A 22,315-nucleotide genomic window follows, 5' to 3' on the forward strand; every position below is an offset into this window, starting at 1 on the left:
GTGTGTGTGTGTGAGTGCGCGCACATACTCCTCAGAGAGAGCCCTCGCTGGCTGATTTTATCCGCCAAGCAAATAATGGTAGGCGTGAATTTAAGCCAGCCAATCAGTCAGCAGTGGCCCAGTTCAGCCAGTAGCTGCCTTGGGAAGAGGGCTGAAAAAGAGACCGGTTGTGCTTGAAAAAAAAATCCAGGCTAACCAGATGTGAACACCATCTACCATATCCAGGCGGAGTGGAGACGGCGCTAGTGTGGAAGCCCTATAAATGTGCTGACTGGGGTTCCATGTTTAATGTAATAAGTCATATAAATAATAAGATATAGATAGAAAGCACATTTTGTACATTTTTAAATAATTTTACACCCAATCTTACTTTATTTTTGATAATAAGTTAATTTAAACAACAAAACATTTAAGAAGCCACTTCAGAGCCAATGCAGGAGTCTGTTAACCAGCTCGTTGGTAAAAGTAATGCCCATTTATTACCTCTAGGGATCAGTTCTGTCTGTGGTGTTTTGATATTTTATTGTGCAATAGTAAAATGACAGCATCGTAAGGGTTATCAAGTAATTTCACACAAACTGCCAAAGAAATTGGAAGGTTGGAGCTGCTTTATGATATTAGCAAAACATTTTTAGCTTAGGTGATTTTAAACCAGCTGTTAGCTCATCAGTCCTGTGGGGTGAAAAGAGTCCACCAAGGAAGTTTTATATAAGTAATTATTTATGATTTATACATAGAAATACAATTACAAACGACCCCAAATCCCTCTGGTGACACTTTAATCAGCCTGCTATTCATGCTGTTTCCTCTGAGCTGAGAGCAAAGCTGTTCAAAAGTGGATTTCAGTCATGTCCCTCAAGTAAAGGGGCTTCTCTGAATAATCTTTTAATCAATTTGTTAACAGTAGAAGATTAAATCAGGAGCTTCTTTTAAAATGTATCATGAGAAATGCTCTTGGATATCCGAACTGTTCCTCCACAGGCAGCTGAACACTTCACCGCTCCAACAACTTAAAGACAAATCCTCCCTGGAACACACTGTTTACTCTCACTCTTGTTATTGATTCACAAAACAGAGAAGACATTTTTACTTGTCACAGTAATAAAACCAAGTTTCATTTAGGCTTTATCGGCTTTATCAAGTGTCCCTGTGAGCCATGCTCGCCAGCGTGCACAATACTAATGGTCGACAGGCACACACAGATGGGATGCAGCAATTTTTAAACGTTATCAGAGGTGTTTTAACGGTTTTCCTCTGAAAAAGGTCTGCCAGCCCCGCTCGAGGGGGAGCGCTCTTATTGTGAAGTGGAAACATCTGGGAAGCGCTGTTAAGCTAAGCTAAGCTCACAGACTGAACAGGAAAATGGAAAAGCTACACCTCATAAATGGGAGTACATTCTCGGAGTAGGTTGTCGTGACTGTGGAACTGAATCGGTAACAAACTGATTATTGATAAATCGTTTTGGTCGCAGGAACTGAAGACCTCACAGATCCACATGGGAGCAGGGAGAGTCATCTGAACCTGCATAAAAACCACTAATGACTCATTCTTCTTTAACAGCTTCTGTGCTCACTCAAATTAAGTGAGTGGTTTTGAATTAATCTGTCATTACTTCACTCTTGTCCTGCTTTTATCGGCTCTCCTGAGTTAGACCAACTGGCTGATCGAAGGGAGCTTGGGCCATCAGTGAAATGGTTGCAGCAGAGTCTCAGAACGGGAACGATTTAAGGCTCCAGCATCAGGCGACCGCTCATTACTGCCTCCAACCAGCTGCGGTTTATTCCCAGTTTCTACTGTTTTAAAGAAAGATTTTAAAGGCCAACATGTCTGAATACGCGTGACCATTATCATTTAGCTACAAAACGCCTTGAGGGGTTTGAATTCCTGTCACGTAAAGTTCAAAATCTCCACTGGGTTTAAATGGATTTTTCTCCCCTGGACAAAATAAAAATCTCAATAAGAATGCAAATAAACCGTGTCGATTTCCACTTTTTTATTTTATTTGTAAGGAGAGAGTCTGCTTTGATAGAGTGAAACGCATTTTAGGCGTGTGAAAATCTGTTAACGGTAATGAGTTGAGTTCAGTTTGCTCTGTAACCACCCAAGTCTGACACCTTTAATGCTACACCGTGCTGTTACACTGTTTTGGGCTGTGCTTCCTCAGCTTTTTTTTAATAGAACACACACTCACGCTCACACACAACACACATCTTCTGGAAGTCTTTTTTCTCCATTTCTTTTAGCGGACACCTAAAAACAGGAACTCCCTGCCACTAACTAAATTCAAAACACAACCTGACACATGATGAAGGCGATTCCTCTCTGTTTAAAAAGCACATCCGCTCTGTGCTCAGCTTCCGGTTGGGCTGTGGGAGAATGAGGAGGATGGAGAGGTGAGGGAGCAAAGCGTGCAGGTATGTTTTATTGATCAAGCACAAGATGGAAGAAAGCCTGTGAACACGGGAGTGAATAATGCATGAGGAGAGGAGGGAGGAAACAGAGATCTGCCAAAGTGGTGAGGTGAGTTTGAGAAGCAGCAGAGGGATGAGAGCTGGAGCTGGAGTTTGGAGAGGACTTGTTGTGATGTTTACAGCCTGCTCTCAGCTGAAGGAGCCAACAAGACATTTTATACTTGTTTTAGAATTGATGCTCACGCTTGAGAGAGCCTGGCAGTCGTTTGCAGGTTGTTAAACTGATTTGAAATGTGTCCCGTCTTTGTAACTAGCCTGACACAACGGGGACCTCCATCCATTATCGATAGAGACAAACACGCTGAACGAGACTTTGCCACAACATGAAAAAGTTGTTTACCTATTTGAGATCATTACCTATATTTATGATCATTTGCACATCTTTCTGATTGTCTCTTTGTTGGTATTTTGCAGCGCAATCAAATCAATGCTGGTGTTTTCCCTTATTTTAATGGTTTAGACATCCTTGTGGCACATTTTGCATCAGATTTGCATTTCTTGACAACAATGTTGCTTTTCTGTGCTTGTATTGCGTCATATTTCAGTCATTTAGATCTTCACCATTCTTTTTCATCTCTTTGTGCTCATTTTTTTCTCCCCCTCTATCTGCAGTCATTTTGTGCCTTATTTTGTTCATATTGTGCTTCGTCAATGGAGTTCTGCAGGCTGAGAAGAACTTGAAAAAAGACTGACTCCATTAGTGCTGCTCAGTAATATATTCACACTCAGATTGTATTGTCTTGAAACCTAAACTTGGACATGCAAGTACCTTACTTTCCATTTTTTTCTCCTTCCATTTGCTTTTCAGCTCTTTAACGTTCAAAGATCTTTTTGATGCTGTTGCAAGATCACAGTAACTAAGCTGTTAGTGGCACTAAAAAGCAGGGAATTCAACAAATTATGGCTCTTTTCATAGAAGTATTATTTCTTCTAATCTCTCCAAGAAAATCGAGAGTCTCATGTTTATTTGTTGCTTTACAAAGCTGGAGATCCTGTGCTGGAAAGCTTCAGGCATAAAACGGACTGATTTCTTCATAAGAATACTTAAGATGTCATATTTGAGGAATGGTGGAAGAATTACATCTGAATAAAATCCTCAAACCAATCTGTGAAAAGCTAGTGGGATTAGAAATTATATCGGTGTGGAATTTTAAAAATTGGATCTGATCTTGGAGGATTTTTGTTGTGCTTGATAAGTCTTTTAAAAACAGCAAAAAAATCCGCCTTCCAGTGTTCTAACACATCAGCATCTGAGATTTGTCTATTTCCAAAAATAGAAAGATTTCTACATTCATCTACAAGTTAAACGGAATACATCCAGCTGTGATGCAGCAGGATGATCAGTCCCTTTGTATACTGGCACATGTAGAATTTTTCATAGAACTGACTAAATTTGCATGTCTTTGACACTGTGTGAGTGATGCTGAAGCATTTTCTCTTTGGTTTGGGTTCAGTAAAAACTGAGAGTAATAAAAGCATTTGTTAAAACATGATGTAAGGTGCTAAGCCTTGATTTGACACAAGGTAGACGTGTGACTGAGAGTGTAAAAAACTGTCATTGTAAAACAAAAAGTGAGAAAAGTCAGGACTTAATTCAGCCTGGAGCATCAGATCAACACACAGCCCACGCTGTCGCCACACACAGAGCATGGCACCTCTGCATCAGTCTCAAGATAAAGCTAAAGGCTTTAGCTGGCTTATTGTGTTCATTTTTTAAACATAGAAATCTTAGGATTTGGTCAGTTCTATTTGGATTTGTTAACAAATCTCTAAGTTAAAAAACAATTATTGTGTTTGAGTGAAAAACTTGAACAAAAGTGAAGGTTTTGTAGAACATCTTATTTTCAAATTCAGGCATTATTCTCACTTGAAGGCTAAGGTTAAATTGTGGTGCCCAGATTTCGGCCCCAACCTCAGATCGCCCAATATATGTATGAGAAAAGTACAGTTGAGCGTTCTGCAGGACAGCCACAGACATGTTGGTTAAGCTAGTTAACAAGAAACAAGAGGAATAATGAAGAGAACTTTCCACATGAACAAAAGTTAGAGATTAAACCAGAAGCCCTAAAATAATTTTATCAAATGGCTAAATTGGCACTTATAGGTAAAATAGGGAGAGGAGGCAGTTGCGGTTGGACCAGGGGTGGAGGGGAGGTGACGAGAGCACAGGCTGACGGGGACTAAACTGGATTACACATTTAGGATTATTGAAATTTAACAGAGTAGTTATTGAAAGGTTTCTCAAGATGAAAGATCACCATTCAAGAACTAAACAACACTGCTGAGTCATTCTTTGTTTGTTATGTCAAGTTAGCTCATTTTTGCTATTTCATGTGGCTCATTTAACACACACACACACACACACACACACACACACACACACACACACACACACACACACACACACACACACACACACACACACACACACACACACACACACACACACACACACACACACACACACACACACACACACGCTATTGTGTTTGTGTGCTCACTGCTGCTGCGTCCACCTAATTTATGTCAGAGAAGTCACTGAATGTATTCCCTACAGATTACAATTTCTCCTCCTGACTTCCAGCGGTTGTGTTTTGAAATGTTTCCACCGATTTGATTGCTTTGGGACTTTTACTCTATGAGGTCCAGATAGTTAAAGAACATAAAACGATCGAAGCAGCTGAAAGAAACTGAACAAATGCAGGAAAGGCTCCAGCACCTGCAGTACTTGGACTTCAAACCGCAGCAGAGAAAAAACACTAAGCATTTTCTTTCCCATGAGGCATTTTAATCAAAGTGTGTCTCTTGTGTATTCACTTCCTGAATTATTCTTGATGGGTTAAGATAGGAAAAAAAAACTTTAGAAGTCCAAAAAATGCCAGAGGAGACATCAAAGACTGCAGATGAGTCTTTGTCATTGTAGTTCTGATTGGTGCTAGAAGGGAAATTGCCCCAGGCCAGTCTCAAGGCTCAGCCTCTGCACAGTTCATTTAAATTCCTCCAACAGAATCTAAGTGCGATTCTAATGTCCCATGTAAATGCAGCTACTAAAAAGCCAGAACTTCAGAGTACATGCTTAGCTGCATTAATGTCTGATTAGTTCTGTGACACAAAATACTTTAGTCAGTTCTGTGTGTCTCAGCTGAGGGCCTAAACGAACTATTTTAATGACAGTTTCCAGGAAACTTCCATTATTCCTCAGCCTTTTTTCCAGACATAAGTACTGCAGGATTACTCACTAAAGCCCTCTTCAGTGAAAAACAACATGACGTCTGTTGAGTTGTCGAGCCAAAACATTTAATACACATCATCGCCAGAGACATGCACTTGCAGCACTTCACACTGTGCACTCCTCTCAACTCTAGCTCCTATTCTGAAAACACATAAAAACTCGAAAATAATTTAAAACAAAAACACATATTTGAAAAATGATTACACAGATGGATTCTTTTTACATGTTTGTAATACTGCTTCATAAAATATATATATGTATATATATTTATATATATCACAGAAATCAGCTTTAAACACAGAGCAAATCATATGAGGAATTACATCGACACTGTGCCGGCTGGTAGTTAGCAGAAAAACTGTGAACTGGTGGCATCCGAGAGCAAAAGTCACAGAGAGGACAAGCAGTGGAAAAAGAGTTTGTCAATGTAGGAGAAGGAGGAGCAGGAGGGAGGGTAAGGGGGTCTATTTACGTCTCTCTGTGATGAGAAACAATCCAAGTTCTCTGAAGGTCAGAGGGGTCGACCGCTAGGCGTAGAAAGTCTCCACTTTCACTGCCTGGCAGAACATTGTCATGGAGAAAACCAGACCCAGGATCTGCAGAAACACAAGAAACAAATCAAAAGTTATCGGGATCCAATGTCCCTGTGGAACATCTCTGTGAAATTAAAAGGAGCTCTGTGGCTCAATTTCTGCATCATAATGTACCTGTTTGACCATAAATCCCAAAAAGATCCATTTTCTGAGGCTATTATATCCAGAACCCATCTCTTTGAATATGAGGAGAATCCGACCACATCTCTCTGCTGCTGTTATTGATTAAATATGGCAGATTTTTAAAAATGTTTTTTTTTCAAACATTGAATCTAAGTTTCAGCTTCCCCAGAGAATCTGAAAAACCAAATAAACTTATTTTTTCAACACACTGGAAGTGGCCTCTAGTGTGAATGGGTGCCTTGTTAGTGGATCTTGGGTGTGGAAAAAAGGTCTGGCATTCCTGGAAGTAGAGAGGTGAGCAGAAGACAGCAGGTTTGGTGTCTTATTTCCTGATATTTGGAAATCAAACCTCTGATTGGCTAACAGCAACGCACTTCTACCAAAGACTCAGTTTGCTCTGCAAAGCCGATGCTTTGTCTCCACAGGTAACACAAACCTGAAGGAGTTCTGCTGTGTGGTGGAGTTGCTAATACTAGCGGTTACCTTCTGCTAGCTGAGATGTGCTCTGCTCTCTCCTGAATGCTAAATAAACAATAACCTTCCCCATCATGAGTGGGTGAATCCTTGAATGCTAATATGACATTATGACGAGCAAATGCCACTGGCTTTTCTAATCTGAGCGTTTCACCATCTATTTTCTATCAGCGTGCCTTTAGCCTGGATGCTAAACTCAGAGGGACTGATCAAAATAAAAAAAACATTTAAAAATGGTTTCTCAGTGAACTTGGCCTTTAACATTAGATTTCTTGAGTGTTATAGTGTTGTGTTTGTTTAATATTATTTACTATTGCTATAATTGCATTTAGCTTTAATATTATTTACTATTGCTATAATTGCATTTAGCTACTAGTTACATTTAGTTACTAGCTCTTTAAAGATGTGGTCCACTCATTTAATCAATACATTTGCAGTGGTCTCTCGAAAGAATGAATGCCTTGTAATTCGTACTCTGGTGAAAAAAAGCATCAGTGCCCATCTCAGGAACTAGAAGTGAGCCACATCAGAGCTGAGCTTCAGATAACAGGATTTAGAGAGTATTTCCTTTCTTTGTAGTCTTATTTGGACATCTGGCCTTAAAATGGAGACCAGCAACACAACTCTATTGCTGACTGTTTGCTCCGCAGCGCTGATATTTTATCTCCACAAATAACTCAGGCTTGAAGAAGTTCTGCTGTGTTTCTAATGCTAACGGTTAGCTTCTACTAGCTGAGACGATCTCCGCTGTTTGCTGGACGCTAAACCGACAACAGCCTTCCCCGTCATGAGTCCAGATGGGTGAGTCCATGAATGTAAAGTGACAATGTAGATCTGTCAGGATTTTCAAATCCTGGAGTTTCACCATCTATTTTCTACCAGAAGCTAATGCAGGAGATAGACAGAAGACAATTTTTACGTTCAGGCTGCACGAAAAACTATTTATATTATTAAATAATAATTAAAAACTGTTTTTACAGTGAACCACACCTTTACAGTTACATGTTTCCCTCTAGCTGTTTTTATAGGACCATAGCTCCTCCTGGGGAGGATTTTGGCTTTTATAGTAGCAAAGCTGATGCTAGAATAAACTGCCATCAGGCACCTCTCCAACCAAGACGGGATATAGGGAGGTCGCCGTGACTAATGCGACCACCCTCTTTTGCGGGGGCCTCCCATAGTCGCTCCAAAGGGATTAGCGGGCTTGACATGCGTTTAGCCATCAGAGGCGAGGGGCTGATGTGGCAATATTACTACCAAGCGAGGCAGAACAAATGCCGCAATATTTCGCGCAACACCCTGCCGGTGTCGGTACAGTATCTGCTCGGGTGCAAGATCGGCTCGGGGTCCTTCGACTGCCGATGACGTCAAACTACGGCAAACCCACTCGGACAAAATACACTACACATCTATACTGTTGGAAAGAATTTAGCAGTTTCGTTATTAAAATAATGTTTCTTAAGACGTAAGTTTGTGTTTATAATAGTATTTGTAAAATAAAACACTATATTTGATTCATGTTGAACTCCTCTTTGAGCACATCCCTTGAAGGATCATAGGTATTAGCAACACCTGTGAAATTGTATTTGCAGGAAAGAAGTGTGTCCCGTTTATTGAAGTATTTGTGTTGAGTTTTTGACGTCTTGTCCATGCGTATTACGCTCATAGCTGCTAGCCAAAGCTCTGGAGTTAAAAGTTTTCTGGCTTTACTAAAATACCTGTCTGTACTTATTTGATTGATGGTAGTTTTACTTTCTATTAGACTCCAAATGTAATCATTTGGCACGTTTCTAATTCATAATTTGTAATAATGTAATCGGCGATATTAGCATTAGCGTTCCTATGGGTTTTTCCATGTATATTAGCATTACGCTAACCACTCGCTGCCAAATTGCAGCCTTTGCCATTAGAAAATCTCCTTTCGTCACATCGCAATTTAATTGCACATGCAGTTAATTGTTCAGCCCTAATATACTTGCAGCTCTATGCTAAAAGTGTATTTTCAAAGAGGTAATGATGGATTTCTTTGTAAAAGTTGTCCATCTTTCCAATAGAAAAAATTTGCCTGGACCAACGTCACATGATAACAACGTTACGTGATTACGTAATTCTGTAAGGTTCATGTTCAGCCAATCAACTACTTAGACGTCATCGGCAGTCGACGGACCCGAGCCGTACTTGCACCCGAGCAGATCTTGTACCGACACCGGCATGGCGCGTTTATAGACATACCATTGCGGTAATATTACGCTGATGTGCTGGCATGGTGTGTCTTATAAAACCACCTTAAGTGTTTCTAGTATTTTGTCTCATCGTCAGGTTCTACTGTTTAACTGCTTCCTGTGCTTCTGCTTCCCTTGTTTATTCCCCACATGGCCCTGTTTCTCTTTGGTTTCTGTTATATTTTTGCTGCTGCTAATCACCATCGGATACAACTTCTTGAAGAACAGAGGATTGTCAGTGCATGGTTTATTTTGTTGAGGCTTCAACTAGCACCCCTGCGGATTAATAGGCTAACTAAGCGTCATCTTTCAATGGCCCCATGACCCTGTGAAGTTCAGATGCTTTATTGTGCTGTTTTCTGAAGAAATGGAACAACTAAATCATTCTTTTTCCAATGAGCTGTAAATATAGATTTGAACTGAACATGTTAAAAGTGGATTTAATAAATAATAGTTTCAGATGTAAAACTTTTCACAAAAGTGTTTATATTGTTGGAAAAAACACAAAGTTATTAATTGAATAAATTATTAGAAATGTGTAATGATAAATGTTCTTAGTGCTTAAGAAACATGCAGAAAACCAGAGGAAGTACAAAAAGAGCATACAATGGCACACTTTGGGAACATTTGGGTTTTCATTTGATGTAAAATGCAGGTGAGAACTTTCCCTCCTGTTATTCCTGAGGCGAATATCGTAAAATATGGTCAAAGTGCTACCACACAGCCAAATATTTCCTTACTTAATCTTCACTGTCACAAAGAAAAGACCAAACATAACAGATACAATCAGTGAGGCAAAACCAATGCAGATGAACTGGTTTGGTTTCATCTGCCTCCATATCCCCACTGTGGGTCCACACTAAATGTGACATTGTGACATTTAGTTTATGTGAAGTCAACTGAAGCCACTATTTGAAGCTCCAATGGGAAATCTGCAAAACAAGTTAGCTTTTGAATTCCCGCCCCTCCTGTTAACTATCCTCCTGAGGCCACATCCTTTGATGTGAGAGCGCTCATTGCCAGAGTAAACAAGTTATTAGTTGGCCAGTTAAAGCACTAAATGCCAGTCGCCATTTTCTATGTCCAAACATCTCTTGTTGTCCATGACTTCAAATTGTGGTTTTCTTTTTGGGACGCTGGTGGTAAGTGGTAGCAGCCGGCTGTTTCTCCTTCTTTGATAATATTGAGCGGAGAACTCTCCTATCAGTGGTGTTCTGTTGAAAAGGATGCAAATGTGTAATGGTTGGAGGACCAAGGGAAGTACGGTGGTTCGGTGGTTTTGGTTTTTGGCTGAGGTTTTTAGACATAAGCTAGAGAACCACTTTATATTATTATTATTATTATTATTATTATTGCTTTATTCTTTAACTTCCATAATATATTTATAGCTATACTATAAAGCTGTTAAGAGACATGAAAAAATAGTTTAAGTAGCTTGATTGGCTAATGTGCTAATGTAGCTCCAACTTCCACCAATTTGAAATCTGTCAATTTGCTTTTTAACACAAAAAGTTTCTTGTTTTTGTTATTAATTCATTTTCAGATTTTATGTAAGCATCTCAATTAAACAGCTTTAGTTTGTTATGGAGCTGATTAAATAAAAAAATTGCCACATTATTTTTTTTTTACATTTATGTCATGCAACAAGATCACAATGTCTCATAACTAATAAAAGGTGTAAACCAGTACCCATGTTCTTAAAGGGGCATTATGGAAGTTTGACAGCCAAAACATGTATAAAAATAATAAATTTCTTCTTCATACATTCTCCTGCAAAGCCCTGGCCCTGTAGAATGAGCCCTGGCATTTTTACTGTGATTGCCTGTTTTTCTGTAAAATCACAGAAAAAGAGAGCAGCTCGGGTCGAGCAGGCTGCTTCATGCGTGTTCACGCTCAGGCATAGCCCGTAGCATTTGCTATCAGTAGCTTTAGCAGCAGAGAGTGAGGTAGTGCCAACTCAGCGACTTTGTCGCTGTTCCTAACGCCTAGTGATGAACCTAGCTACATTTCTGAGGACCCTTAGCTACTTTCTTCTAGATATTTCCTGCAAATTAGCAACAAAATAGCCATTTTCACTCCGAACCGTGCTTTGGACGTTTTCAGCTGTCATCAAGAATATAAATATTACAGATACAAAAGACATCACTGGTGCTATAGCTCACCTAGTAAGACAGCAGACTCTCGTGCGGAAAACCCGGGTTTGGTTCTGGATGTGACCATGATTTATTCAGAGTTTATTTTTTACATTAATGGTATATTTTTTACAGTAAGATGCCCAAATTTTTATTTGAGACTCGCCGAACGGCTTTGAACTCACAGATAAAAAAGATGTGGGTTCAACTTTCATTTTGGAACAGTTTCAAGCAAGGGAAGGGAATGATCTGAGCATGCAGGAGGACTGACCCATCATAAACCTTTGTCGGCTGTGCTGAAGAGAAAGGTACAGAACCAAATTATTTAATTAATTAGCTGCGCGTTCTCCTGTCTGTCCTCCGGGCCACACACACACACACACATACACACACACACACACACACACACACACACACACACACACACACACACACACACACACACACACACACACACACACACACACACACGACTGTCTCAGCTGTTATTTTCGTTAAGGAGTGTGCACCTACAGCATGCGTGCCTCGGGCACAAGCCTACTATTGACGCTGCCGTTACACTTTTGGCCTGAGGGGGCAATCGCGAGCATAAAAATTCAAAACTGTAAAGTCCCTTTAAATTCCCAACTCTTTCTTCTACATAAATGTAACAATACAAAATTAATGAACGAATTCTTGTGCTAAAACCTTTTAAAAACCTTTGTAATGTGGTTCTGCAGCCAGCATAATTACCAACAACATGTTTATCACTGCACAAGTGAGACAGATTTCTAAAGAGCTGCAACATGAGTGAATGTGTTTGAATGGGTTAATCTGAAACATTATAAATCACTTGACTGCAGACTTCATTATTAACTGTATGAAGTAACGGAATTTAAATTAAGGTAATGGGGATATAGAAACATATGGATATAGTAAAGAAATAACTAAGAATGAATTGTATATCTAACATCTCTGTAGTTTCAGAATCCTTGCAGAACAATATGAGAAGAAAGTTTATTTATGAGCTACTTTATCATACTTGAATATATAAGTTACATCACAGCAGGAAAGGGAGAACGAGCAAGTTTTAAACCCGTGCAAAGTTTCTATTCTGTAACATAAATTACACCAGATTTTCTTATGACTTGCATTGGTGAAAAAGTATAAAGTAGCATAGAAGCAACCTTATGCATTTGGGACTTAAATTCATATCAGACAGCTGATTGTTCTGGGTATAAACAGCCAACTGAGGGAGGCCCGCAGTGTTCGACAGCAGGATGTCGACAGCAGAAGCTTTGCATCCTGTGGGGTGGAGCAGCTGCTTATTTGAGTTTTTTTCCAGCATATTTTTTGGGATGCTGGATCACATTGGGTTCTGAGGTGTCTGGATGCTGGGTCAATACTTTAAGCTCTGTTTTCGTATTCTTCATGCTGCTTGAACAGTTTTAGCAGAGTGGTGAAACACTGTCCTGCTGTGGGAAGCTGAGCGTTGCTTCTGTTAGGGTCCCTTTAACTGGAACACTCATTTGGGCAGGTGATACATGTGAAAGTAACGGCCACACACATCCAGTTTCCTGTAGAAGCCTGCTTTGCCACAACATCATCAGCCTTTACCTGCTTGGTTGGTACTCACTTTAAAGTAATGCAGTAATGCATTACTCTGGGTCTAGTGGTCAGAAGGACTGAGACTCCAGACAAGGTGAACCTTCAATGAGAAGTCTGGTGTATAAATGGGCGAAGGACAAAAACATCCTTTCCAAAACTGCAGCAATCGATTGCTTAGCAGTTGAATAAAAATGGTATGAAAATGCTAATGCAGGCACAAATCATTTATGCACAAACACAGAGCTTTAAAATTTAAACAACTCAGTGTGGCGGGTGGTCTGAGTGTCTATGTGTAAATAAATTCATGAACAGCCTTGCACTAAGAGTGCCTCAAGGGTTTTTTGGGCTCATAATAAACATTTGCTTCATTTACTGAATTGCCCACAAACATTTGATTTCAATAACCTTTCTTAAGCAAGCTGTGTTTAACCTGCTACCTTACATTCTCATTTATCATTCCACAGCTTTAACATTTTCTTCTAGCGTCTTCATAATTACCCTCATTAGGCTTAGTGTGAGAGAAATCCTAATGAAACTCTGGATACAACAACAAATGGTTTTCTATTTCCAACATCTTAGACAGCTCTGGCAGAATTACAAAGGTGTTCAGAAATTCAGCTTTTCTCCTTCCAACAAAGTAACCCGATATTTGGATACCCTAAAAGTTTTATAATGCCATAAACAAACCTTTTGCACATGATTTAAATATATTTAAGCTTAACAGATGTGATTTGAGGTAAAAATGATCAGTGGTGGCTTGTCCAGAGGACATACAGGACGCTGACCTCCCTGACATGGAGGAAAAAAAAGCTAAAACATTTAAAAAATGTACATAAGTTTACAATAAATGTGTTAGTTTTGCGTAATTGTGTGTGCCTACATGCTATCTGAATCATTTATGCACCATTTTGACCAGGTGACTCTTATTAAACTGTGAAGTTCCTCCAATTGACTCACAAAAATCACTTCTGAGTTACTGGAAAAAAGAGCCCCTGAGCTGCGGCCTAACAACCAATCACGTTTGGTTTCTAAGCAGAGCTGGGGAATTTTGGACTAATCAGCATCACTCAAAGTTATTATCTCCGGGGCACGGACCTATAGAGAGCCTGTGTCCTCCCCTTCAGGTCAGCTAATGGGTCTCCAGAACAAAGAAAAAAATTAATATAAGTGAGCTATTTTCTGATCTGTTTTGCCTTATGCCCTGAATTACACATATGTTGTACTTCAATTAAAAAGGTAAATAATTATGTGATTTGACTATGTCTGTTAGGCAATTTGAGATTGATTTCCTTATAAAAATCCTCGATTAAAATGACAACAAATCAGACGTTACATATATGACATCAGCACAGAGTCTCTTCTCCCCAGCGTAGCTGCTACTCACCACATGGCCAGATTTATAGTGGTTTTCTTCATGTTGAGTGCTCCTTCTTTCATCCTGGAAGAAGGATGTGAAGCTTGCTAAATTCATTTTTTTCTTATTCTTTGCCTTCTCTGGTATGATGACGTAAATTTGGTGAGACGAGCAGTTGGAGTCGTCAATGTGTTTTCACAAAAAAAACTAAGTAACTTTTTTCACCTGTCAAAAATAAAGGCTTTCTTAGCATCAAAATATGTATTTTTTAGTATTTTTATAGGGTAATTTATCTGTAAATTTGATCATTGACTTTATCTGTAAAACTGAATATTTGAAGAAGAGAAATAAGCAATTTTATGGCATCATTTGGAATAGTAGTAATTTACAACTGTTCCTTTGAATACTCATACTGAATTAAGATCTTTTCACAGCCCTGCCAAAAGTTGTTCTTCACGAGCCGTCACTGAAAACAATGTTTACCTTTTCACAACCTAATCCAACCAAGCAAACAGTTTTTCCTCATAATAATCCAGAGTTAAAAAATTTTTACCAGAGAAATTAATCTTTTTAATGTTGCAGGAGATCTATTATGATGAATTTCTTTTTAAAAAATATGTAATTGTCCTGTGGTCAATACAGAACATGATTAAGGAGTTCTTTGCATAAAATCCCTCTCACATGAAGTGATTTCAGCAGTTTTATTCTTGGCAGTTTTGGTACCTTCCAGAATGAGCCATTTCAGGGCTCTGCCACACCCACCCATCCCTCACTCAGGCTACTACAAGCCGAGAAGCTCCACTATTATAGGAGCAGCTTCTCAAGCCTGGAAATATGAAAAAACAGGCTCTATGCAAATTTCCCCATATGTGACGTAACTCCTGAGCCAAAGATGGACTATTTTTTCACATTTGGAGTGTTTATAGAGTCAGTAGAGAGCCACACTGCAGCACAAAAGAATGCAAAAGATGAGCTTTGCTCCCTTTAAACCAAGTTTAGGAATCTCTTTTAGTTTTTGACACTCTGGGAATGAAAACAGGTTGGGACTCAGTCAGCAAATACAAGAGATATTTGAGATAAACCCTGCAGTAATTACATCTTCTTTGTAGTTTTCATTTTGTTCAAAAATGGCACCAAGTAAAGAAATATGAAAAAATATAAAGAACCAGGCTGGAGCGTCAGAAGGGAGTTATGTGCTTGATGTTTGCAGGCATGTGGTGTTTTTCTTTTCTCAGATTATGGAAGCACATCACGTATCACTCAGCTGGAAGGGAGATGAGAGAATTTTACGCAGAGTCAGGCCCCACTATGTGGTCCTCAGTGCTAACACAAGAGGCTGTCCACAAAACTCCTGCGTTCAGTGCTTAATGCTGTATGAGAGTTATCTACGACAAAACACAGCGGTACCCTGAAGCTCACCAAGGAGTTTGACTCCTAAATCATTAAAAAAGTTGATACAGCTGTGCTTACCTGAGTAAGTGCTGTGCATAGAGCAAAAATCCAAAGTGCCACCAGGTTGTCATTAAGCCAGTCCTTTACCCGCTCGTAACATGGCTGCGGAAACACAAACACACACACAAGCACAGAGTATGAACAAACTTCACCAAATAAATCTGGTCAATGCTATTTACCCGTCACCTTGCTTGACAGAGCCTTAAAGGTGTGGATTATTTGTTTAACCCTCTGGAGGCAGGCGTTGCAGATTTGCAACATTAAAACCTACCTGCCTGGTTACTCCACATACTTATTTCATGAGCATTTTTTAACTCAGAAGTACCCCTGAAGGACTTAGTTGTTCATCCTTTTATCAAAACTTATTTTAAGCCTGAGAGGGTTAATCAGTTTGTAGTGGTTTCAAGAAGGAAGGAATGCCTTGCAGGCATAATTTAGGGCACAAAAAAGCCCACATCCCCCGTTTTAGCAGGCCAAGTCTGCAACATCACAGCTGAGCTTCAGACCATAGATATGAATACATAAACGACCCATTGGGCGCTGGAGAGCGGAACAGCGTCGCCGCCACATTGAATGGGTCTCCTCACTCTCAAAAGTCAATGCAGAGTGAACAAATATCTTTGTGCCGCCTACGGTTGCAAAAACTATTGAAAAATAGATCACGTGGGATTACTAGTGACTTTTCTAGCCTACCGGATGGGATTTTATATTTAAATTAACTTAAATAAATTTTGTTTAATTTTATTTATATTTTAATCATCATGACATACATTGTGTCTGATTTTGTGAAAAAGCTTGCTAAAATGTGTTTTTTAGTTGGGTAAGCACTGTAGGGGAAATCCACATTTCATATTCTCAATTTAACTTTAGTTGGATTCACAAGAAAAAGGACAACAAACTATTTCACACAAAGCTTTTCTTTCTCTTGCACTGCAGCAGATGAGAGATTTAAAACTGGCCTGCAGTCACATAAATTCCAAGATTTCTATTCCTGCACATCTGGTTAACTCCTATAATTCTCTCTCAGGGTCGTAAATTGCACCAGTTGACTTGGTTTTGCCTTCTTTACCAATCGGAGAAGCAGGATGATATCAGAAACTGGTCTGTTTTACATCCACCCATCAAGACTGACTCTTACACAAGATATGGGTGGTCGTAAATCTTCTCTGGGGTTTTCTTCTGGAAGTTTCCAGACATTTGTCCTTATAAAACCCAGCTTAAACTAGCTAGGATGTCCGCTTCTGATTCCTGGATGTTAAACCAACAACAGCCTTCCTCATCATGAGTCCAGATAGGTGAGTCCATGAATGTTGAGTGACAGTGTGACATAGATCTGTCAGGCTTTTCAAATTCAACAGTTTAACCATCCATTTTCTATCACAAGCTAATGCAGGAAACAGGTGCAAGCAACTACTCAGAGAGACTGATTATAATAAGAAAAAGCATAGAAAAATGTTTTTTCTGTCAAAACCACACCTTTAAACTATGATCATTCATGCAGAAAAATGAGTGATTTATGGCTGTTCTGATGAGAAAATAACACAATCTGATGCAGTATTGCAAGATTTTGCCATCAGCAAGTGCAGTATTGCCAGTATTGCAAAATTTCATAAGGTTTGCAGTACGTGTTTGGAATGGCTTTTCACTATTCCCATTTGGAATTTTAGATCAGTATCTGTAAAATTAACTGAGTTGTGGCCAATTCTATGTTTGCTAATACTCTAAAAGGTAATCAGCTGATGAGTACTTTTTGTGACTTTCCATAAAATCATGGATTGGCCACACGCACGCATACACACACACACACACACACACACACACACACACACACACACACACACACACACACACACACACACACACACACACACACACACACACACACACACACACACACACACATTCTTGTATTTGTACCCATGTTAGGACTTTGTATTGATTTCCATTCATTTTAGTGAGTCCACTATGCCTAACCCTTACCGCAAACCTAATCCTAACCAGTGTATTCCTAAAGTTATCTGTAACAAAAACTCAATTCACATCTTATCTGTAAAACACACGCCTAGGGAGTAATCCGTACTAGGACCGGGTTTTGGTCCTAACAAGGACTATCTGTCGTAAGAAGATTAGTAAATACCCCAAATTCGTTCTTCACAAGGGTACAAATGCAAGCAAACACACACACACACACACACGCACACACGCACGCACGCACGCACGCACGCACGCACACACACACACACACACACACACACACACACACACACACACACCTTTCAGTGGCTGGTGATAATAAGAACTTCTCTCCAGAGTAAAGAAAGTGTGTTTTGGTAACAACATCCCTTGTGGTAGCATCCCACTCCTCACTCTCTGACCTCATGTCCTTCAGCAACAGTTTCTAAAATTTGAAGCACCTTCTTACAGTTCTAACCTCCATCCTTCAGTAAAAACAGAGATACTGTAAAAGCAGAAGCAGACCACATTAAAGGAATACATTTTCTGTGTTTTATGTGTATTCAATGCTTTCTGTTGGCCTTTTTGCACCTAATCTATCCTTTTAGCTTCATAATACATTCATCACTAATATATTTATACAAGTCTGAGAATAGGAGGCAAAACGTTCATTAATGTGATCATTATTTAAAAGAGAAATGGGGCAATGCTTGTAAGATCAAGTGATGAAAAGGACATTCATTATCAAAGCAAAGTAAGTAGCTTTAAGAGTAGCTGAGAGCAGAAATCAGAAATGATGTGGGTGACATTTGCTGTATAACTCAACAGACCTTTCACAGATGTGTGCCAAATTGTTGGATTATGATTAATACACTGGAGGAAAGCGTGTCTGATGTAGTGCAGGAATAAAGGAAAGTGTTATCATAACAGGCCACTGTGGTGTTCTATCTTAATGATTCATTTCTGTGATCATGCCTCCATTATTGTGCCACTTTCACATATCTGTAAATCAAGAGTCAGATCTTGGGAAACCAAACAAGCATCAGCCCTTCTTCACTGCAGCTCATAAAACATCAGAATACCAGAAAATGTTATATTTATTTATATAATGCAGCACAGTGAAAAATGCTTCTGGCCTGGATCAATATGGAGAGCCGTGGCTTATGTCTAAATTTGAGACAGGTTCAGTGTTATTTATTAAACTGCTGATCACCTATAAATATTCTGGACCTGAGAACTGCAACATAAATGATATAGATTCATTTTTATCGTTTGATGGTGGCTGCAATCCCCCATAAAACAGGTTTGTAAAGCTGTTATGCCAGTCTTAGATTAGTAACTGTGCACATTCATACTAGCGAGTTTCCACCCGGGAGTCGATCGTTTAATCTCTTTTATAGCTAATATGCAAGATCACATTCAATTCAATTCAATTCAAATTCAATGATACTTTATTAACCCAGAGGGAAATTAGAGTTTCAGTACACACAATTCTGAGATCAAACATACATACATAGGCATAGACACATGACAAGAATTGGTGACTGTGGTCATTCGCAACCTGAGTCGCGCTACCTTCATAGAGATCAGAGGGTTTACATGAGGATTGAGTCAGGTGGAGGAAAAAAAGACACTTCAGAGTTACCCTCCACAAGGAGGGCAGCTTTGCTTGTGGAGATTTACCTCCATCCCCTGTCCAAACGGAGGTGACGAGCGCTGCTCATTCCGGCTGCATGCACTGATGTGAGGAGAGTCCCCAACCCTACCTCCCCACCTAGTGGACACTTACGTTGTGTAATGTCTGAAGTCTGTTGCATTTCTGTCTGAGGTGTTTTTTGGGTTAGATGGCACAGTGACTCCTGGAAACGGTTCCACGGCCTTCACCGGTCACAGTCCCGCCCAGGCTGGGATAGGGAGACAGAGTTGCCATGGCGATGGCAGCATTCCACATTTCTTCTAAGGGGGAGTAATCACTTCAGCCTCACAGGCTCAAGGGCACCAGATTCAGATAAAAACTTGTTTTGGGGCCAGACAGAGATAATTTCCTCTCTGTCTTAATGTTCTGTTGGTCTCCAACCCCTCTAGATCCAATAATGGCGTAAATTATTCCCAACTGTGCTGTCCTGTCAACTCGCTCTTTGATTCCATTCCATTCCATTTATTTGCTAAAGCACATTTAAAAACAGCATGTGAGCTGACCAAAGTGCTGTACAGGGGTAAAAACATATAGGGTTAAACGAATTATATAAAAGAATAAAACAGCTAGAGCATAGCACAAAGAACCAAACAAGAAAAGTCATGAGACACCATGAGACAGGCTGAGTGAAAAACCCGCAAAGCATCATCTGGATTGGTGTAAAATAGGGTGGAGGCCGGCAGTTCAGTGAAAGAAGCACAAAATCTATCAGCTGTAGCCGGGGTAATAACCTGTGTCTGGTGCAGCACCACAGGCCTTTTACCAAAGCTCACCGGACAATCTAAATCAAACAAAACTGGAAAATGATAAGAAATGACAGTTTCGTCAACAGACAAATTATTAACATTTATCCCACAAAACATCGCTAAATCTAAAATATGAGACTGGTTATAGGTAGGAACCGACACAACCTGCTTAAGACCAAAAGAATCAAGTGTATCAGTAAAATCTTTCACAAGGGGCTTAGCAGGACAGCAAACATGAACATTAAAATCACCCATAATCAGGACTCGTTCGTATTTTGTTGTTATTTCTGCCACAAGTTCTGACCATTCTTCAATGAAGTCCTTATTGAATTTGCGGGGGGGGGGGGGGGGGGGGGGGGGGGGGTTAAACAAGCACACAAAGGACTGGATGGGTATTACCCAGTTCGAAAGTAATCAGTTCAAAACTATTGATGATGGTGGGCAAGGATACCATCTTGCAGGGGATATTCACTTTAAGAATAGTCAGCAATCCTCCCCCATGGCTCGAAAGCCTGGGAGAGTTCAGCACCAAGCACCCAGGAGGAAAAAGTTCAGTTAGTAGAGCGAGTCGGAGCAGGAGAGAGCTGCAGGTCCAAAGTGGAGGCGGAAAGGTGTCCAGCGAAAGCGCGCAGGTTTGCGTGGTTGACTCCGCGTCTCCATAGACGCGGGTAAAAGGGGCGACGCGCTGGAGCTGCCTCCTCTGTAGACGAACCAAGGCACAGACGGAGAATCAGCGAGGGGAGAATGGAGCATGGCAGCCAGCAAGGTCTGGGTAGACCCCCGGGAAATCGCCATGGCAACTCGAGCCTGGACACAGCGGCCCCCGCGCTTACCGCAGCGTTTTTTCCGAAGCCAGGATTGGCGTGGCAGCCTCCACAGGTGAGCAGGAATACCTGATAGCAGTGGATGAAAGAGTTTCTGATGTTCAGTGGCTTTGGTTGCTGCATAATCCAGGTAAACAAAGTTTTAAAAGGGTGAGTCTGTCATACACCAGGATGGAGTTGACACCATTCACTAGAATACTAGAAAACAGGAAAAACAGGAGAAGTAGAGAGAGCAGACGGCAGGCCGAACACCTTGGCGCCACCTTGAATCTCATCTCTCCATCGAATCAACCTTCTGTGCCAGAGCCTGAATCTCAGCCAAAGTTCCAAGCTTACGACTCATCTAGACAACTATATGAGTTTGTGCATTCACAGCGCAGTGTAATCCATCCCTGAGCTCCGGGATTGAGCCAATATTCCTCCAAAGCTCATGAATTTTCCAGTAGGCCAGGTAACCGCTCAGGTCAAACAGCAGGAAAGACACCAACACCATGAATATCCAGATGTCTTCAGAATCTCAGCATCACATCACAGCAAGCTATCATTTATAAAAAAATAAAACATATTTCCTTCAGATGTTGGTTAAAAACTCTCAGCACTATTTCAAAAAATAACATATCTGAGTGCAAATAAGTTGTGAAGTTACTTTTCATCATGTCTATAAGCTGTCATTTGTGTCAAACCAATAAAAAAGATAATGCAGAATATTACTGGACACAAATAACGATTTCTAGTATAAATGCTATAGTTTGTGTATAATTTCATGTTTTTACCCAATTTAATAACACTTTTTAAATGACACAAAAACATCAGTAAGCACATTTGAAGCTAAAAATGTTGTTTAAATGAATATTTCTTTTTCTATTTATAGAATTTTTTCAAACCCCTTACAGTGAATTGTGATAAATATAGTACGCTAAGAACGATGACTCAGGGTTTGAATTATTTACTCTGAATGGAAAAACATCTCTCCCATTAACGGGGAACACAACCAGACATAATGTTTCCACCTCAGATAGAAGCATATCTGAAATATATAAATCTGACCCTGAGATATTTTGCATGGCCTTGAAATCACATGTTATATATTTATTAAAATTTCAGCCAAGTCCAGAAGCCTACAGTCCTTTTGGTTCACAAAATAACTAAAAGGGACAAAAGCACACTGTTTTCAGCCCGGACCAGAGATGGTAGAGTATAGCCAAAGTAAAAGTAAAAGTAGTATTACATTAAAATGACTTTACTTAAACAGAACTGAAAGATTACCCAAATAAGTGTAAAAGGGTATTTTGTAAAATGGCTACTTCAGTCCCGAGTAGCCTAACTGTTCATAACATCTGATTTTATTTGTTTCAAATCATTAAGTAGGTAGGAAAAAAGAAAGAAGAAGGAAATTCTTGTGGTTTAGAAAATAATAAAAAGAGTAAAATAAATAAATAAATTAGGAAGTAACAAA

General features: G+C 39.8%; 1 protein-coding gene across 5 annotated transcripts in view; it reads right to left on the reverse strand.

Annotated features, from left to right (window-relative positions):
- Positions 1-6,053: 6,053 nt before the first annotated feature.
- Positions 6,054-22,315, reverse strand: part of tspan4a (tetraspanin 4a) — a 276,682-nt gene continuing 260,420 nt past the window's right edge. For all 5 annotated transcript variants that reach the window (XM_015953662.3, XM_070554911.1, XM_054732257.2 and 2 more), the window contains 2 exons: positions 15,659-15,742; positions 6,054-6,299 (listed from right to left, as the gene is read on the reverse strand). In XM_015953662.3, coding sequence (XP_015809148.1) covers positions 6,231-6,299; positions 15,659-15,742 — 153 coding nt within the window. In that variant the 3' untranslated portion in view covers positions 6,054-6,230. The remainder of the gene's footprint in view (positions 6,300-15,658; positions 15,743-22,315) is intronic.

Source organism: Nothobranchius furzeri, chromosome 9 (genome assembly GCF_043380555.1).
Source record: "Nothobranchius furzeri strain GRZ-AD chromosome 9, NfurGRZ-RIMD1, whole genome shotgun sequence".
Taxonomy (NCBI): domain Eukaryota; kingdom Metazoa; phylum Chordata; class Actinopteri; order Cyprinodontiformes; family Nothobranchiidae; genus Nothobranchius; species Nothobranchius furzeri.